The 18,689-nt window shown below is 44.9% G+C and overlaps 1 protein-coding gene across 3 annotated transcripts in view; it reads right to left on the bottom strand.

The window, feature by feature from the left end:
- The window catches only part of HHAT (hedgehog acyltransferase), a 79,327-nt gene that overhangs the window by 43,174 nt on the left and 17,464 nt on the right, over positions 1-18,689 (bottom strand). For 2 of the 3 annotated variants that reach the window (XM_057398491.1, XM_057398492.1), the window contains exon 8: positions 3,389-3,424. The exons of the other annotated variant lie outside the window; for it this stretch is intronic. In XM_057398491.1, the coding sequence (XP_057254474.1) occupies positions 3,389-3,424 (36 nt within the window). The remainder of the gene's footprint in view (positions 1-3,388; positions 3,425-18,689) is intronic. 3 annotated transcript variants of the gene reach the window in all.

The raw sequence follows: 18,689 nt of genomic DNA on the forward strand, positions 1-18,689 counted from the left end.
TGGGTACCACGGAATTGTGAGGGGCTCCACAGAGAATGAAAACAGCCAGCTGATGAACAGAATTTTCCTTACTTTCTTCCATGGGTGTACCTTATTTAGAACAATAACCCCTCTTATGCCATGGGACCGTACTGCCCTTACCCGGGGATGTTTCTAGGTAAACATAACTAGAGGTGGCCACATACCCTCAGTGTGGATCCCAGAGCTCAATTGTGCCTTGCTTCACCTGAAAAAGCTGGAGAAGGGGATGATTTTCCAGTTTTGTATTCGGAGAACCCTTGCACCAGGTAATAAGCTCAACTCAAATAACCTGCAGCTCTAAACAAGCCAAAGCAATTGCAAAGCATGTGGTGAGCTGCGAGCACTGTTAGCAGATGGATGCTTCTGGGAGACTCTGGGGGTGCATGGTCCTGCAGCTCTTTTCAAAGCCAGATCTGTACTGAGAGGAGCACAATTCACTGCCCTTCAAAGGCACAGCAGTGCTGACAGCGTGGAGAGTTTTCAAAGGATCATGCCTCCAGGAACTGTCACTCTTCTCCACTGCCCTCACCAGCATTGCCCTAAAGGAAGCAGTCTTTGCCATTAGGACAGTAAATACTCTCACATGCCTGCAATTTCGTTCTGAGCACTGGATGAAATGCCTGGGTGAAATAGCTCCAGCGAGCAAACAGCACCAGGCAGTCTCTCTCTTGCTCTTTCCCCTTTAAGAGCACTACCCCAAAGGCTATTTTCATGCATTCTGAAATGTGAAAATCCACCCACTGCTCCACTCTGAGATCACTCAGATTTAGGAGAAACGGCTGTTCTCCCTGTAGTCACAACGAGGAAGAAAATATCACTGCTTGTACAGTACACGTGTGATTTAAATAACACTGATTAATACATTTGCTGATCCTAAAAGTAGCACAAAGTACTTTCTTTTCTATCATTGTGTGAAAACAATGGGCAAATGACCTTCCGAGTATGGCAGCACCTTTTTAATGGGTAATATCAAACTCCAGTCTTCACCACAAAATTACTGATCTTTCTTTCCCCCATGGATTTCCAGACTCCCTGCTTCAAACAGTACGGTGCAGCTAACAAAGGCCCAGACCCTGCCATACTCTCCTGCACTTTAATTTCACAAACAGTAGTTCCATGACGCCAGCACGATTTCAGCATGTAAGCAAAGTGATGAGGAGTCTAGCCCCACAGCCCAGTTCAGCCCAAGCCAGTAACCACCACTTCGGTGTATCTACAGCTTCCAATAATACATTTAAAAAGAGGGGATTTTCATACCTGAGCCATCTTAAAAACCGTATCAGCAGCACAGTTCAAGCCACAGCCAGATGGATAGACAGGAATGATTTCATATTTGGTTTTTGCTAAGAACACAGAAGCCGTGGAGCTGTCATTCCCTGTCGTATTTGTGTTACGCTTCACTCGGGCAAGCCATTGACTGTGTGGCACCAGGCTACGGACAGCCCTAGGCCCTTCCAGCAGCACTTCCGTAAGTAATTAGGCACAGACTGTCCTTTTAGCAGAGTTCTAACTATGCTTTCAGTTTCATTGGCCCCACACTGTGTATGTGAAAGCAGCAGACCGGGCTCCCCTTCCACTGCAGGGTGCTGTCCGTGTATTTAAAACAACATAGGATCTCTCCAACAGCTCAGACCTCGATTTGTAGATTTTTCAACACTTCCTGCAACTCTGCTTTGTTAGGGTTTGGGGTTTTCTTACCCCCACACACACTGTTTGCATTTCACACATAGAAAACCAAGCTGTAAAGAAGTCAATTTATGACAGACACCATATGAACGCAGGAGAAGATCTGCAGGTTCTCAGGAGCAGAGATTGCCTCAACTGGCAAAACCAAAGGCAGTAACTTTTGAAAGGTCACACGGCAGACCAACAGCAGAGATACCACTAACTCCCCTCTTTCCTAGTCCAAAAGTCATCCACTAAACGAGGAAAACAATGCTTTTTTTAGTTAAGGAAACCCAAGCAAAACTCATACTGCTCTAACAGAAGGGAACAGTATTTCCTCCTTCGCAGCACACTTACAGAGAAGGTATCTGTTGGCTCCCCAAGCTGCTAACAGGGGTGACAGACTGAGAATGAAGTATTTAAAGCTAGGGCTAGAACACCACACCGCAGAGAACCCACAGCTGGCTTGTCAAGAATCAACTCGTGCGGACTCAGTGGCTATTTGTGGTCCAAGGACTGCACGAGCATACAACTCCACTACCGCATCTCCACAGAATGAAAAACAATACAGCAACAAAAAACAGTATCTTATTCCATTCTTTGTATGAAGCAAGTGAAAGCATGTTTTCTGGCAGAAGGGCTCTGAAACATTAGAAAATGCTTCAGAGGAGCAACCAACCTGTTAGAGCTCTGGAGTCTGTGAATCAGTACCAGACCTTCTGCATTGCAGCCACAAGGACTCAATGAGGGTGAAGGCTTACAGAGTCTTTGTAAGTAGCCTGAAATAATGAGTTCAGTAGCAAGGGCAAATTAAGGAAAACCTACCATCACCTGATGCTTACAGCGGGCCCCAAACAGCATGCTCTGGCTCACACACCGAGTTCATTCTTCCAAGGCAAAGAAAGCTCTTCACAGATGGATACTGCAACATTTTCGTGGGATGAAACAACGGATAGAGTGGATTCTCTAAGGGCCTGAAGACAAACTTCACCTTTCACACTTCTTTGTAAAGACCAGTAGACAGTGATAGACATGTTATTAAAAACGAACGCAAACCCATTCTTAGTGAACAGCCATGGCTTTGCTCACACAAAAGAACTCCAAACTGCAAACCCAGTTCCTCGGTGTAGCATTCAAATGCATTAACCTCCCTCTTCTTGTTGAAGTGTCCTGCTTTAATCACCGCATTCCGCTAAATGTCAGCAAACAAAGCATGCAACAATTATTCCACCTTCCTTATTCATTTTCAGAACACAGTGTATCCAATCAATTAGGTTTTCTATGGAGGAAAATGCTACGCTCCGTAGTGACATTCTTCTATACAATTCAAGTCCTGGTTAGAAAGTAAGAAGGTGCTCGAGTTAGCAGTGGAAAACACTTGAATGGTTTTCTTCAGTACAAGAAAATAACAGATTTCCTCAGGAGCGAGTAGGACACTGGCACTGAAAATTCCTAAGTCAAGGTTCTCCTGGAGGACGCCTGAAGACGTTCCTTAGTGACTTCCGATAGACAGCCAAGCCAAAGAGTTAAAGTTTCTCAAACTAATACGTAAACGGAAGAAACTAATATGTAAATGGAAGACAAAAGAGGATCTTGCTCTAGAAAACACCAAGCAGCATTAGGTTCACATGGCCACCTGTACTCCCAACAACAGAAATGCTTCTTGACATGGAATTCCAAATCCAAAAAAGTATTGGCTTACCTGACCAGAAAGCGATGGAGCCCAACGTCAAAGCTTCTGTAAGGAAAGAGTCACCATATTTTAATTACTAAAAATTATTACTACTGTACATGCAGAGCATTTCAAACCAATCAACAATGCTAAAGATAACTATAAAATTACTAGCATTGATAAAACAGAAGCAGAAGTGAAATATACTATTTCCTTTCTGTAATGGCAAGGATGTTGGACTCTTCATCAGGGACTGCAGCCATAGGACAAGGGGTGATGGGTTCAAACTGGGTGCCCAGAGGAGCTGTGGCTGCCCCATCCCTGGCAGTGTTCAAGGCCAGGCTGGACACAGGGGCTTGGAGCAAGCTGCTCTAGGGGAAGGTGTCCCTGCCCGTGGCAGGGGTTGGAACTGGAGGAGCTTTAAGGTCCTTTCCAAATACTCTATTATTTCTGCCACATGCAGGTAGATCCTCTCTGCAAAATTACTGTGGAATCCTTTTTCTTTGCCCATTTCTGCTCTGAACTGCACTAAGATGGAAGGGATTGCTGTGAATTCTCTCCATAATACAGAATAATCAAGGAGCCCCGTTATTTCTCTTTCAGATACACAGAATATAGCTGGGCCTTGCAAATGTGTTCCGCTCAGATCTGGTGAGGAAAATCACTTTGGGACTTTTTGACAGCACGGACAAGGTAGATCACATTAAATTACAAGCAGCATGCCTGAAAACCTCAGCCCTAACAACGTACGTGGGCAGATAGCATCACTGTTTCTTTCCCTTTCCTACTGCCTCCATCGCTCAGACAGCTCAGGAGAATCAAGGTCATGAACAAAGGACCAGCAAATCCATGACACCAGAGGAAGGTAGGTGCTGATTTGAGACATTTACCTACGAGCTGAAGTACGTGCTAGTTTTATGGCACTATCAATATCATCCCAGATTAACTGTGCGCATAATGGCATAGCCGGTGAATGCAAATGGCTCATTCCCAGTGCTGGACCTGCTCTGAAATGGCCTTACATTCTGCACATAGAAAACATTCTGGCACATACTAAGCTCTTGAGTATCCTGATGCAAAAAAAAAAAGAGCCTAACTGGTCATTTGAGTACAACAAGGTTTTATTTTAACAGTATTGCTTGCAGTGTGATGCCTTCTACCTGAAGCAGCGAGAGAAGTCAGCAGACAGTTAATGGCATCCTGGTAATGGCCGATAGGCAATGGACTATAGAAATAGGAGTTAACAGGGAGGGAAAGACATCTGGTTCACCAGGGTGGAGAGGAGAGGAGCAACCGGCTTGCTTAAAAGCTGCCTTGCAACAGCAAAAAATATTAATTAAACCTGTATATTCATATTCCTTTCCTAAAATCATTTCCCATTTTACATTATTGCTATATTACTGCGCAATTACAGTGCATGAAGAGCATTCAGTTATCTTTCTACATTTCCCCCTGCCTGGGGACACACCTTAATTTGCTCCCCCCTCTTCACTAAAATATTCAAACTGAAACAGGGCAAGTTCAGGTTAGATCTAAGGCAGAAGCTCTTCCCTGGGAGGGTGCTGAGGCGCTGGCACAGGGTGCCCAGAGAAGCTGTGCCTGCCCCATCCCTGGCAGTGTTCAAGGCCAGGTTGGCCACAGAGGCTTGGAGCAACCTGCTCTAGTGTGAGCTGTCCCTGCCCATGGCAGGAGGTTGGACCTGGATGAGCTTTAAGGTCCCTTCCAACCCAAACCAGTCTGGGATTCCATGATTCTGTGTTGTACATACACTCTTCTGTAGCAGAGCTGCCCACAGTCTGCGCTTACAGCTCTGAACATCTTTGCTCCCTAGGATTAGGCACTTCAGGATGTTTGTTCTAGGATGGGGGAGAAGAAGAAACTTCAGTTTCAGGGAACAGCTGCACGCTGAACAGACACCTTACACATCTTCAGCCAAGCTCATCTTTCCAAGTTATCCCATCTATCCTTTATAGCAATGACCCCATCTGCTATTGTCTCTGAGGGGACACAACAGCTGAACTTCTTGTGGACAAGGATGCAGAGTATTAAAATATCATCACTTTTGACACTGAACCAAAAGCCAAAGGCCTTGGCTTACATCAAGCACAGAAACTGGTCCTGCTAACTTGAGGTGATCAGAGATGAAGAAGGTTGGGGCAGACAAAGCTGAGCCAGAGTGGGTTCAGACAGGGAGGGAAAATGAGACAGTTTGCTGTGGACAGAGATGCCATCTCTCATTTTTCACTCTTTCCAAAACATAATGTATTTTCTATTAAAGACAGATTTACAAGTCTATTGCATATAGGCTTTAAGTATTAAAATATTTCCATAAAATATTCTATCGGTATTAAAAATGATCACGCACAGAACCAACTTAGTAGAATAAATATACAGGACGAAAAAATTCAGAGCCTCCCTAGGTATAACTTAGCATAGACAGATAGGCTCCATCATTCCCCAGTTTGCATCGATACATTTCAACTGATCCTAAATTCCCCACAGTGTAAGCTGTCAGTTAAAGATGTAACTACACTGTGACCCACAAAATTAGGAGAACATTGAGCAGCATCAGCGTGCACTTAGATCTTGAAGACACCTCAGGACAGTATCGTTTATCAGGTCCAAAAGCAAGAACAATTTCAAACTGTAAATAGGAGACACAGCTGCATTACTTAAGGCTACTGATACTGGGTACGTACACTCCTAAGCACGTAGGATAATGAACAGAGACACTGCACAAGGCAACAAACAGTGAAAAGCCAGGATTATGGGAGGCTGGTTTTGACAAAAAGCCACCACTGCCACTTGCAACCATTCTGCTTACTCATGTTTAAATACAGGCGGCATGTAAGGCTGCAAGGGAAGTGAAAATACAGTGAAGCAGCAATGGAAACAGATGTGCTAGATGTAACCAGTCCCTCTGTTCTCAGATGGAAAAGTTAACAAGGGGTAAAGAGGGTCTGCGTAGCACTCTTCACACTGCAGCTTGGGGGTAGAAGAAGCAACCCTAACTATTCTATTATTCTGCAGTTCTATATTAAAAACTTCAGTGAATCCTTCAACATCACATGCAATGACAAGACCTCGTCACAATCACTCAGAATTAGACCTGCTAAATGCACATGATTATCTACTGCTATAAAGCACACCCACATTTACTTGCTATTTGGTATGAACTTCGCTTGGTCAACCCTGAGCCCCTCTGCAAAATCCAGGAGCCAGCTGATAGCCCTTGCAGTTCAGGGTTCCTTTCCTAAGGCATCCTAAAGCGCCTTGAAGTTCCACAAATGCTTTTTGAAATCCTATAATGAGCACAATTTTCTGATATGAAGGGTTTAATTCCAATCTAAAATAACACGGGAAAGGAGATCCGGTTTATCAAAGTAGTAATGGTAGTCTTTAAACAGGGCGTAATCTTGACTAGTCAGTGGAACAATCAAGGGGAGATATACTTAACCTCCAGTTCATAATCATGTTACTCATTGCAGGCAATTTGGTCGCTTTTATCCAAAAGTCTTTAATTCTGTTCCTCTGAAGGGCAGTTTTGACCCACAGTTCTGCACGCAGCTTTAACGCCCTTGGTAAGCATGGAGGTTTCAGTTTGACACATTTCAGCAAAAGATTACACATGTAATCCTTCCTAATCAAATTTATCTTTTCCCAGTACATCAACTAGGAACTGCTGTCCAAAAATACACACAGACTAAACCAACAAGGACCTTCTCCAAAACACAACCTCTGAAATCCTCTCCTCAAGGTACATATTCAAAATTACTTCAGACACGCAGTTTCTGCTTTGAAAGCTAAATGCATAATGCAACAACCTGCCTCCAAGTCTGCATTCAGCCCAAAGCTGGGAGGTGTGTGTGGGGGGGGGTAAGTCCTCTTTTATAGAAAAGATATGAAAGGGCTGAAACACGCTGGTATGAACCACAGTCAGCAGCAATTGCACATGCACTGAAAGTGTAATCCTGATGATTCCCAGGAAAAACAGAGTACAAAGCCCCTCCTTTTGTCCCCAGGATGCAAAAAGGCATTTATATACATCTGAAAGCCCAATGAGCAAGACTGGTGCAAGCTCCTGTTCGTGCAATCGGGGTATCAGAGTAGCCAGTCACCCGTTTCCCCCTTGTGTAATGGATACTTTGGACTTGCTCTGAGATTTCCATCTATCCCATTTCCTTACAGTTGGACCTTACTGTGAAATCCTGTGCCCCACCACATGCTAGCTAAAGAGCGCTGTAGCACATGGCTCTCCAACTGCAGCTGCCTAGCGCAGGCTGGCAAATAAACATATAAATCAGGACCAAAAACTAGTCAGGACCTTCTCCTAGGAGCTGCTTCACGCTTTCCTGGCCACATGCCCTGAGCTCAGCAGACACGGTGCCTCCCACTGGAGCTACACGCTTACATGCAGCGACAGACTCTTGTTTCCCGAGCGTCACCAACCAAATGCCCACGCTGGTCCACACTCCTTATAAGCATGCATTACCCGATGGATTGCTTTCCACAAAGCTGTGCTTTCCCTAAAAGAGCACTGTGTACAGTTCTGGTGTCCTTGGCATTAAGGAGGACACAGAGCTGTTGGAGCCGTGGTCCAAAGGAAGCCATGAGGATGATCAGGGACTGCAGCAGCTCCTGTACGAAGACAGGCTGAGAACATTGGGGCTGTTCATGACCGTTCTGAAAAGCGGATCACGGCATGGTTCTAACTTTGGGCACTACCTTCAGGGGCACAGATCTAGGCAGATAGATTGCCATTTGTAAAGAGCTCAAAATCAGTAACCTGGATGGAGACATGCGGATGTGATATTGCATGCCCAGAGAACACACTGCAGTGTAGACAGACATATTCCAGCCAGCTTCAGAACAGTCATGTTGCTGCTAGAACATAACCACTTCTGAATGCAGAGAGGAACGGTGTAATTTACACATTACAGGAAAACCAGTTCAAGCAACAGCACTACCTCACACTTCGCTGGAGCGAACAATATACTGATAGCGCTTAAATCTCTTCAAATCACTTAGACTACCTGCCATTTATCGTGGTGATGGAATCCAACTAGTGGGTTGTTTACTGCAGCTTCACTACTCTCTCCCCTGTGGCGATCCACCGTCTCTTAAAAGAAGCATTGCAGTTGCTGCAATGTTCCAACAACGGCTCTCGGGCCTCGTCTTTACAAATGTGGCTAAACTTGACACTGGAAATCCTAACTCATTCACACATCCTCAGAGCAGCCCGTCCTGTTTAACCCTAGAACACTGCCTGCAAGACCAGCACTTCCATTAGCAGTCTCTGCAAATCAATCTGGCATTTTGCTGGGGAGCGGCTGGACTCGGAGTCTCTCCCGCACCAGAACATTCTGCGCTGGAAACCGAGAGGTTATTGAAGGCCAGCTGCTTTCACTGACACAGCGCTCTTCACTCGCTTCCTTGTCCCTCTCTCTCACGCAATGTCTCACGGCGGGGTGCCCCAAGCCTGCGTAAACAAGAGAATTCCCCTGGCAGACACCCCAGCATCTCACGGTTCTATACTGCTTTTCTGGATCCTCCTATATCCGCTCATCTTTCCTCGCATCCTGCCTGCGGCAGCCTCCCTGGCTGGCAATGCCTCAAAGATGAGAGCTTCCAAATCACAAGTAATCACAAGCGTGCAACATAAATCTAAAAACGCGGTTCAGCGTCTTGCCTGAAGAGTAAGGTTACTACAGGGAAAGCAGATAGCAAAGTCTATATGCTGGTTTTCTAAGTGCTATTATTTAATGTCTCAATGAACCATAAAACTTGCTAAAGCAAATCCCATAGAGGGCCTTGCCTACCAAGCACAGTAAGTATTTCTCAAGCAGTGACTGCTACCAATTGATTCATTATCATCTTCATTATTAAAGAACTGGGAGAGCCATCCATCTTTTTAGAAGGCAGTGTTGACACTTTATAGCTTCCATTGACTCAGACAACCTGCTTTCTGCAAGTCTGCTTGAAACCTACACCTTCACCGTCTCTTCAGCAACTATCAGCACCCTTCTTCAACAGGATCGCTGCCACCACGCTAGGATACACTACTTAGAAAGCAGATGCACAACTTAAAATAGAAAAGCAACAATTAAAATGTCACAGAGGACATGTTACAGTAGAAATAAATACAGCAAGCAAACTGAAAACATTCATGTAAAGAGCCCAGACTGTTTAGTGCTGTTAGATATTAAAACAAAGATGGGAGGATGCATGAAGAAAAGGGAGATCCAATCCAACACAGCAACTTGTTTGGATGCATCCGTTACCCATGCTATGGAATATACTTTTGGACCCCAAGCCTTGAAAGTCACATTGCAACATTTTCTGGGCACTCCTGCCACATACAAGCCTGTTCTTGGAGCTCTCATTTTTCACTTGAGCCTTCCAAATTCATGTAAGAACCTTGGTGAATTCCACCCACATCCAGATTTTACAGTCTGCCCACTAACACGGTGTTGAAATCAGGAACAAATATATATATATATATATATATATATATATATATATATATATATATATATAGGGAGCTCTTTTGGCATTCTTTCAAGATAAACAGCAACAAATCCCATCATTTTCTATGCAAAACCAAAAACATCTCCATTCTTACCATGCCACATACAGTGACACAAACTCTGGCTCATCCCAACGAGAAAAATACTGTTTAAATGAATTCAATGGGCTTTTCAACATCAAGATCTTAAGAACCTGCTTGAGCCTAGTTCTCAAGCTTTAATGGACTGTCTTTTCTTTACAAGATTTGGTTTTAAGTTTGAACCATCTGCCAAGCAGCAAACTTGTAGTAGCAGCTTGCTCTTATCTCAAGGTAAAAAGACAGCTAAGAGTAAAAAAGATACATCTATGTTATTTGAAAGAAAAATATGAAGACTGTCAAATACTTTTATACCGCATCTTTGACAAGTAACTTCTTGTTACAGCAATAATAAGCAGAACTTGTATATACATGAAGAGATCTATCATATTCTTTGACACTTGCTTAAGGACTTACTAAAATTTTAACACTTCTTGCTTAGATAAAAAACATGTGGAATTTCTGTTCCGGTCTTCCCTGGAATGATTCGAAAGTACCAAGTGCCTTCTGGTTTCCTCCATTAGCAGGACAACCAAAGCTGCTACTGCATGCAGCCTGTGCTGGAGAGCTCCTCAGCACCCATACAGCTGATGCATAAACATTCACCTTACTTACAAAGCACTCTTTTTGCAAAGTATGGGATTACTTCCAGGTTGATCAGGGCAAACCCTAAACCTTTTACTTGCAAAATAACTGCTGCATAGCATCACAGGGAGAAGCTAGGGCTTCCCTTACTCATGAGAATGGTGGAAAGCCACCATGAAACCCTGACCAGGCAAAAACCCTGATTTCAGTGGAAGCAGAAATACCTGCACTGACTGCAGACAGCATGCAGAATGAAGGATACAGTCCAACTCTGGTATACAGCTTGTCAGAGAGACCTTCAACTCCAAGCAGAAAAGATCAGTAAGTCCCAAAGCTTCATTTGTGCAGTTTCAGTTATTAGCTGGGAGCTCAGGCTGGAGACCTGCGTGGCAAAAATAGCCTGCAGTAAGATAGCCGCAAGGAGAAAGCTCTTCTGTGGACAGCATAAAAAGACTTCACGAACGGCGAGTGGCCTCCAGCCTACAAACTGGATCCATGCTCTAGTATCTTTTGTGGCTTCATCTCAATTTAAACACACAATTCCTATTATATCAGAAAGCCTGAGGGGAGTTTTAATGGTTCTAGGCAGTCACTTCCCCCCCCCCACCCCACGATCTCTCAGCCAGAGAGACAAGCAGAACTTTAAGCAGGCATCAGTCATTGCCAGTGTTAACAGCAGACCCGGGTCTGCCTGCTTAGGAGGGTTTAAGACAACAAAACTAACTCTGCTTCTCACCTGCCCACCACACTGGATCTTGGAGATTCAGTTCAGCAGACACATTTTAGGACAGAGCAAATCTCGTTTGTAGTCTGTTAATGTCTCCTAGAACCCTTCAGAAGAAGTATTACTTTAATTTTACACCTTCCCTGATTCTTCAGACGCCGGTGGTAGCTCATGGAGAGCTGATGAAACCTAATGCCCATTAGTGGCAAACTCCCATAGCGCAAGTTCTCCTTCACTCTTCCTCGAGTAAGATTCTCGCAACGCAGTATGACTGCCCAATTACTGTAAGATCCCTATCCTTACCTCAAACAGAACAAGGGAGTTTATTAACAGCCATTACTCTTTTTCTACAGTGGCTGCAAGCAGGCAGAGTGCTGTTTGCCAAACGGGAGCAGCAGTTATAGTTTCTGTCTATGCAGAGCTCACGTCGAACGCTGTGAAGAACGGGCTTCATGGGTGATCAGCAGCAGGTGGGCTTAGCTGGTGTGTTAAAAAAGCCCAGCAATTGCACATTACGGTAACAAAGCAGTCGCTACACAAATAAATTCCCAATGATTATGCAATTTAGACCCAAGAAGGATTAGGGTGCCTCATTATTGCCTCTTTTTATACTCCAAAGAGCGTACTGAAGAGATTTAAGGAGCCTTTTAAAGCTTTAATCTAACCAGCAAATTGAGCTGTACAGTAGATAAGAACTGTAGCATACACTGATTCGGCTGATGTCAAAAGCAGTTAAACCTTTTGTCTCTAGCAATGAGAAAACGACTAACCGGTCCAGAACTACAGGGCCTGTCATACATTCGGGTGACCTGTTAGCTACAAATAATGTGTCACACATCAATGCTCAGTTTTAAGCATCACAATAGTTAGGAAAAAAGATAACAAGGAAATCAGGAAAAGCGTTATTTTTCAACTTGGAAACATGTACTCCACAACTGAAAAAAGCCATGCACTAATTCCGCAATTAAATGCCCAGCTTTTGGGCAAGGAGCTTAAGTATTCTCACACTGGCAAGCAGGTGTAACATTTAAACAGGGGTTGTAGATGGCAAGGACATATAGCAAGACCCGTCTTAATCCAACCCTTGTCCTTACGTACCAAGATGGAAACAAAGATCCCTTTCCTTTCTGAGACTCTCACCCAGCGTCTTCAAAGACCATGTAACAAGCTTCTCAAGAATGAAAACTAGTATTCTTTCAGTTTTTCAAAGTACATAATCCACAAATACATGTAAAACCACAAGTTTTACTTGACAAAACTGTTCTTAAGCATGTTATTTTTACTACGGATTAGGGACCCGATTCAGTGCCCTTGCCCAGACAGGACACAGCTCAGATCTTACAGTTTCAGGGAGCTAAAATCTGCAAGAGAAGGCTTAACATGGCTCATGGGCATTGATGTATTTGGACTTCTGCATGCTTTAGCAATTTCGATTTCTTCTATTATTAAGATTTCAGTACTACTTCCCCTTACTCATGAGCACCAGGCCGTTTCAACACTGTGGATGTAATTCTGTTTAATTCAGCTATCATCTTGGAATTGGGGTTTGGTTTTTTAGACTTAAGACATCGCCTACAAACACAGGGTGGGGGGAAAGTGCCTCCGGATCTTTTGATTTTTAAATAGAAATGTTGCAGCACTAACATTTTCTATGATTAAAACCAGTGAGATGCTAGAGCATTAAGAGACATTTTTGTTTTACCTGATAAACTGTCTGAAACACACTGGACAATTGTTTCTTTGAAAATGAAGGCTGAAAATACACCAGAAGTGACACTTGGTCTCCAGAGGAAAGGAAAACATGCATAAGCCTGTCCTTCCTTCCTTTCCTTGTGTCTCAGTTCCAGCTGTTGGGCAAGTCCCACCGGAGGCACGGAGTAGAAAGCTTTCAAAAACACAGTATCTAGAACTATAGGACAGATACAAGACAAATCACCTCAAAATACCCGATCCTGTTGAAGCTGACTGCTAGATCGTTTATAGCACTTGAAAATGAGACTCTCTGTTCACTGCACAGGTAGGCTCGGCCCAGCATCCCCGCTCTGATCCCAGACAGCATCATCTCTCCAGGCACAGGACCCCAGTAAAGGTCCTCCTATAACTGTTGGTACCGTCACAACCCCTTCCACAGCCACGTGAGCAGCAGATCTGAGCCACGAATTCAGATGTGCCGTTGCGCCCAATCCCTTCTTCACGCTGCCATGGAGATGTCGATTTCCTTCTCACTGCCTTCACTGCCCCTTTCTATGCGCTAATTTCTCGAGGACTTGTAACTAAACTGACTCCTGAGGATACCTGCCACGGGAACAAGTTTATGACCCATCATTTAGCATCCTTCACTCTTCCCCTGTAATCGCCTCCAAATGGCAGGTTGCATGACAGCAATTTGCTGTTATTACTAGCATGTAATCGGGGAACTAAATTCATAGGAAGGAGAAAAATCAGAGAGAAAATCTGCTCTCTCGAATTTCAGACCATCCATCAACTAAAGCAGAAACACCACAGCAAAAGAGCACCACGATACTCAAACAGAAAGCAAGAGCTTTCTACAGCAGTTTAAGAGTAGAACCCCCTGAACTTGGAAAGGCACTTTCTCCTGAGCCCAGAGGCAGGGGTGCCATCCTGCCCGGACATGGGGGTTGCGTGGTTATGGTTTGACAATAGAGCCCGTGTTAACTTGGGCTATCTGGGAACTTCAGGAGAGGAGATTCCCAAACCAAGCACTGACACAAGCACTATTTCTGATCCTGAATTTCCTTCATGATATCTTACAACAGAAAGCCTTTCGGCAGCTTACCCATCTTGATGTATTTAATAACTCCCTAAATTACTTATTCCAATGCAAAACATCAGGATCCCAAAGCAGCAACATACGTGACAAACCAGGCTGAGACCGCACGGAGCACAGGTGTCAATGAACTTAAATAATTACTTTTTTCCCCTACAGATCAGAAAATCCATTTTCCTTGTTTAAAAACCTGCTCCAGTCCTGACCACAGCCTAAGCCTAGGCAATTAGATGCAAACGGTACCGAGTGTTTAAGCCAGAAATAATTGACGGCGAGGTTTTGCTGCTATTCCTCGTTCTACCTTTACTCCGTGTGGCCACACTGATCTCTTGTGCTCACACTCACACATAACATCAGTATCAGGCTTGCCTTTTCCTAGGAAAGAACCTGAAAGGAAAGGAGAATGCCTCGTATGGTCCTTTCTGACAGACAGACACAAGGAACTGTTTCCAGAGGGAGGGGGGATTCCAAGAACAACGGAGAAGGTAGACAAAAAGGAGGAGGAGGAGGAGGAGGAAGGAACAGGGGCAGAGGAGACGGTATTTTTATGGCACTGTTATGGCCGGGAATGCGATTAGCCCAAGGCAAAATTCTAATCCATAACTTGAAGCAATTCACCAAGACCCTGCACAGAGACGGCTTTTCTCAGAGAACGGAAGCAGTACTCCTGCAGTAACGAGGCAGGTAAACCAGAAATCACAGAATCATAGAACCAGCTGGGTTGGAAAGGACCTTTCAGATCACCAAGCCCATCCATTACCCCAGCACTGCCAAGCTCATCACTGACCCACAGCACTGAGGGCAAACTGATCCCCCCTCAAGATCTCCCTCCCCTCATGATCTCCCCTCGCAGCCACCCCTCATCTTCCCCCCATAGCGGCCCACACTCTACAGCTGCTGCCCTTACCCCTCATGGCCACCCCTCTCTCCCCCATCTCAAGCTGCAGTTTCTGTCAGACCAAACCCACACCAGTTTTCGACATCACCAGAACTTGGCAAACTCAATCACATGAATAAACTCGCACTGCATTCATCTAAGTCATGTCTGTAGGGGCAACGTACAGCCCTGCCAGCCCACCCAGTAACGTGTGAGAAAATGGGAGCGTTGACTTATGTCAGGTTCCTGTCTGGTCAAGAATAGGGGTGCTAAATAGGAGGTGGAATCTGGAACTTACAACAGGGAAGCTGGAAACGGCCAGATCTTCTCCATCACTGCACTATTTCCTTTTTATCCGGCAGCATTTCTTCAACTCCATTTGCTTTATTCTGCATGAAATTCTGTTCCCTATGAAATCCACTTTTCAAATAGTGCTTCTTACTGCCTCCCTGAAGAACCTCCGCCCCTGCTGAGGCTAACCTATATGAAACACATGCAGGTTTACCCTCATTTGTCCCCAGCACACTTGCCTCCAAATCATTCTGGGATAATCCATGAGGAATGCCCACCAGGATGCTCAGGGGCTGCAGCACCTCCCCTATGGAGACAGGCTGAGAACATTGGGGCTGTTCAGCCTGGAGGAGAGAAGCTGTGTGGAGACCTCAGAGCAGCTTCCAGTGTCTGAAGGGGGCTACAGGGATGCTGGGGAGGGACTCTTCATCAGGGACTGCAGCCATAGCACAAGGGGTGATGGGTTCAGACTGAAACAGGGCAAGTTCAGGTTAGATCTAAGGCAGAAGCTCTTCCCTGTGAGGGTGCTGAGGCACTGGCACAGGGTGCCCAGAGAAGCTGTGGCTGCCCCATCCCTGGCAGTGCTCAAGGCCAGGTTGGACACAGGGGCTTGGAGCAAGCTGCTCTAGTGGAACGGGTCCCTGCCCATGGCAGGGGGTTGGAACTGGGTGAGCTTTAAGGTCCCTTCCAACTCAAATCAGGCTGGGGTTCTATAAGATACTTGGGAATGCACAAATGTTAAGGTGGGAGGGCAAGAAGGAGCTGTGCTCCTGCACACTCCCTATCAATCTATGACCAGAGATAACCAGTTTCTTACACCACGCTGCTCCCATACCACGTCAAAACCCATCCGATCAATGCGTCCAACACCCCTGCAGGAGAGCGCTCACTACACTCCCTAACATAGTACAGACACCTACAAATGGAAGCATGATTTCCCCCACCCCCCCCCCCCCCCCCCCGCCATAAACAGCAACTGTGCTAAACGTTGTCCTAATGCATGAAGTGACAAGTTTCTTTGTGGAATGCACTGCCAAAGTCACTTGGTGAGATGTCCTCACTGACACAGGATTTAGTTAGGTGCTAGCAACTGTTTCTGTACTTCCCACACCTTGATTCTTACACCAGGGTGTCAGCAGGAGCAGGACTATTTCCAGCTGCACTACACAGCTCTAGCTCCCTGCACACACACCCGATAAACTGTATGCCAGACATCAGCCTTGGCTAACTCTTCAGAAGCACTTACAAGCCCCCAACACCACTGGTTGCTCTCTCATGATTCATTCCCTTGCTTTTAGCCTCGGTAACACCACCCAAGTTTTAATTCCTCATGAATTAAGATGAAGCAGACATTAAAACCTCTGAGGTGGTGTGTCACGGAACTGCTGCCCTCTCTGGAAACCAGGAGCTCAGAAACTCCTTTTCACAGCCATAATCAAGCTTTTGAACAGTAATACATTTATCAGGCATTTACTAGATACGCAGCTGCAGATTTAGCAAGATAATGATATCCTGGTAAAAGGAATCACAGTAATACATTCAATTCCTCTATTTGTCTTCAGACAGTAAGTAAGATTGATGATTTTGCAACTCAAGAGACTGTCTTGATTAAATAAAATGCAAATTAGGCAGAATCCACTATAAAGCTGATAACTCCTTTTTAATTAAAGCCTGTTATTTTTAAGTTTGAATGGACACAATCTGCTTTGCTGTTTAGTACCACCACCAGAGAGGCAGAGTACCTGCTTTGTTATTCCCATTACCTGCTTTGCTTTTCAGCTCTAGAGATACTTTAGACACACTATGGTCCTTTTCTTACCTTGCAGAATGAAAGGTCTTCTATCTGCAATATCACATAGCGAAAGATGTCAGCATGTACTGGTTATAGACAGTGTCTATAGTATACACAGTGGTGTGGATGCATGAGATCAAAAGCTTTGTTGTTATGCTCAAAGGGCACCAGGTGGTGGTGGAAGACTCCTTAGCAGTGCATTTGCCTTCCTTACATTATGACATTGATGTTGTCTGTCTCTCCAGGCTACCTTCTCCCCTTCAAAATCTGCATTACTAATAACTTTGCCACACAAAAAGCGCAACACTGGACCTTCCAAAAGCCTAGCTGCTAGCACAATACCCCGTCTCTGATAGTAACCTAATAGGACCCTAAAGCAGACACGAGCAGGAAGGGTAGCAGCAAGCCAAGCACGCCCAAGCACTCTTCTGCGAGCAGCCTCCCCAGGACCAGCCAGGAGGTACCGGTGGTGCACTCCATGTCACGGCTCATTGCATCACTCCCCTGGGGTGGAACTCCCAACCTGACCCAAGGAGCCTTTAATAAGCTTTACCAGGCTACCTGGAAACAAAGCCTGATGCAAATCTCCTCAGCCTGCCAGCTGAAAACTAGGCACTGGGTTACCGACATTTAAATCTGACGGCCTCTGGTAAAGTTGGGATCATTCACTTAAAAGTCCACATATTCACAAAGTACAAAAATAATTATTTAGCACTTTAAGGAAGGAAACAGAGTTTGTAAGGCGTCACAACACAAACGACTGACTTGCACCACTTTTTGCTTGCTTTTATACTAAACCCATCATTTTCACACTTCCTGTCCTGTTCAGACATCCATATGGGATAGAAGCAAAGGCTATTCCCACTTTCAACACTGACATTCCTATATCACGTATCAAAACACATAAAAAGACTGCAAAACCCCTGGGTAGCAGCGATCAAAGAGTTTAACTGTAAAGGCATAAGGGCATTGTAATTCAGGGATTCAGAGGGCAAGCTACGTGAGATTACTCAGATAATGGACAATGACCCCGAATTCACTATCAGCCATAGGAAATTCCAGTATCCACACAGCCTTGAGAGCAAGAAACCAAGTCAGCTGAACATGAACCGATTTGTTAAACCTTCAAAATAAACAAATCCAGTGCTGGTGTCCTCAGCATAAGGAGGACATGGAGCTGTTGGAGCAGGTCCAGAGGAGGCCACGAGGATGCTCAGGGGCTGCAGCACCTCCCATATGAGACAGGCTGAGAACACTGGGGCTGTTCAGCCTGGAGAAGAGAAGCTACGTGGAGACCTCGGAGCAGCTTCCAGTGTCTGAAGGGGGCTACAAGGATTCCAGATACATATATGAATGGAGTACTTGGGTAAATGGTGAATATCTGCAGCTGAATTTTTTCCTTCTGGAAAAAAATCTAACTGAACTCTCTCCTTAGATCCTAGTTTCAATTTTCTTTAGCGTTATGAATCGTTTTTTAAAGAAAACCCAATGTTTTTACTGTGATTCACCACCCACCTTTGCAGGCACAGGGCACTTTTTGATGGTGTTACAACTACCTGACACAACAGCGTCATTAGGATTTGTGCTGAAGTGCAGTTTCATTTGGCACCTCCAGAGCAAGACCCAGATTGCTCGGAGAGGAGGAAAAAACCACTGTTTACAGCTCTGCT

Source organism: Pezoporus wallicus, unplaced genomic scaffold, assembly GCF_028554395.1.
Source record: "Pezoporus wallicus isolate ANWC-B61680 ecotype Strahan unplaced genomic scaffold, APGP_CSIRO_Pwel_v1 contig_11493, whole genome shotgun sequence".
NCBI lineage: Eukaryota > Metazoa > Chordata > Aves > Psittaciformes > Psittacidae > Pezoporus > Pezoporus wallicus.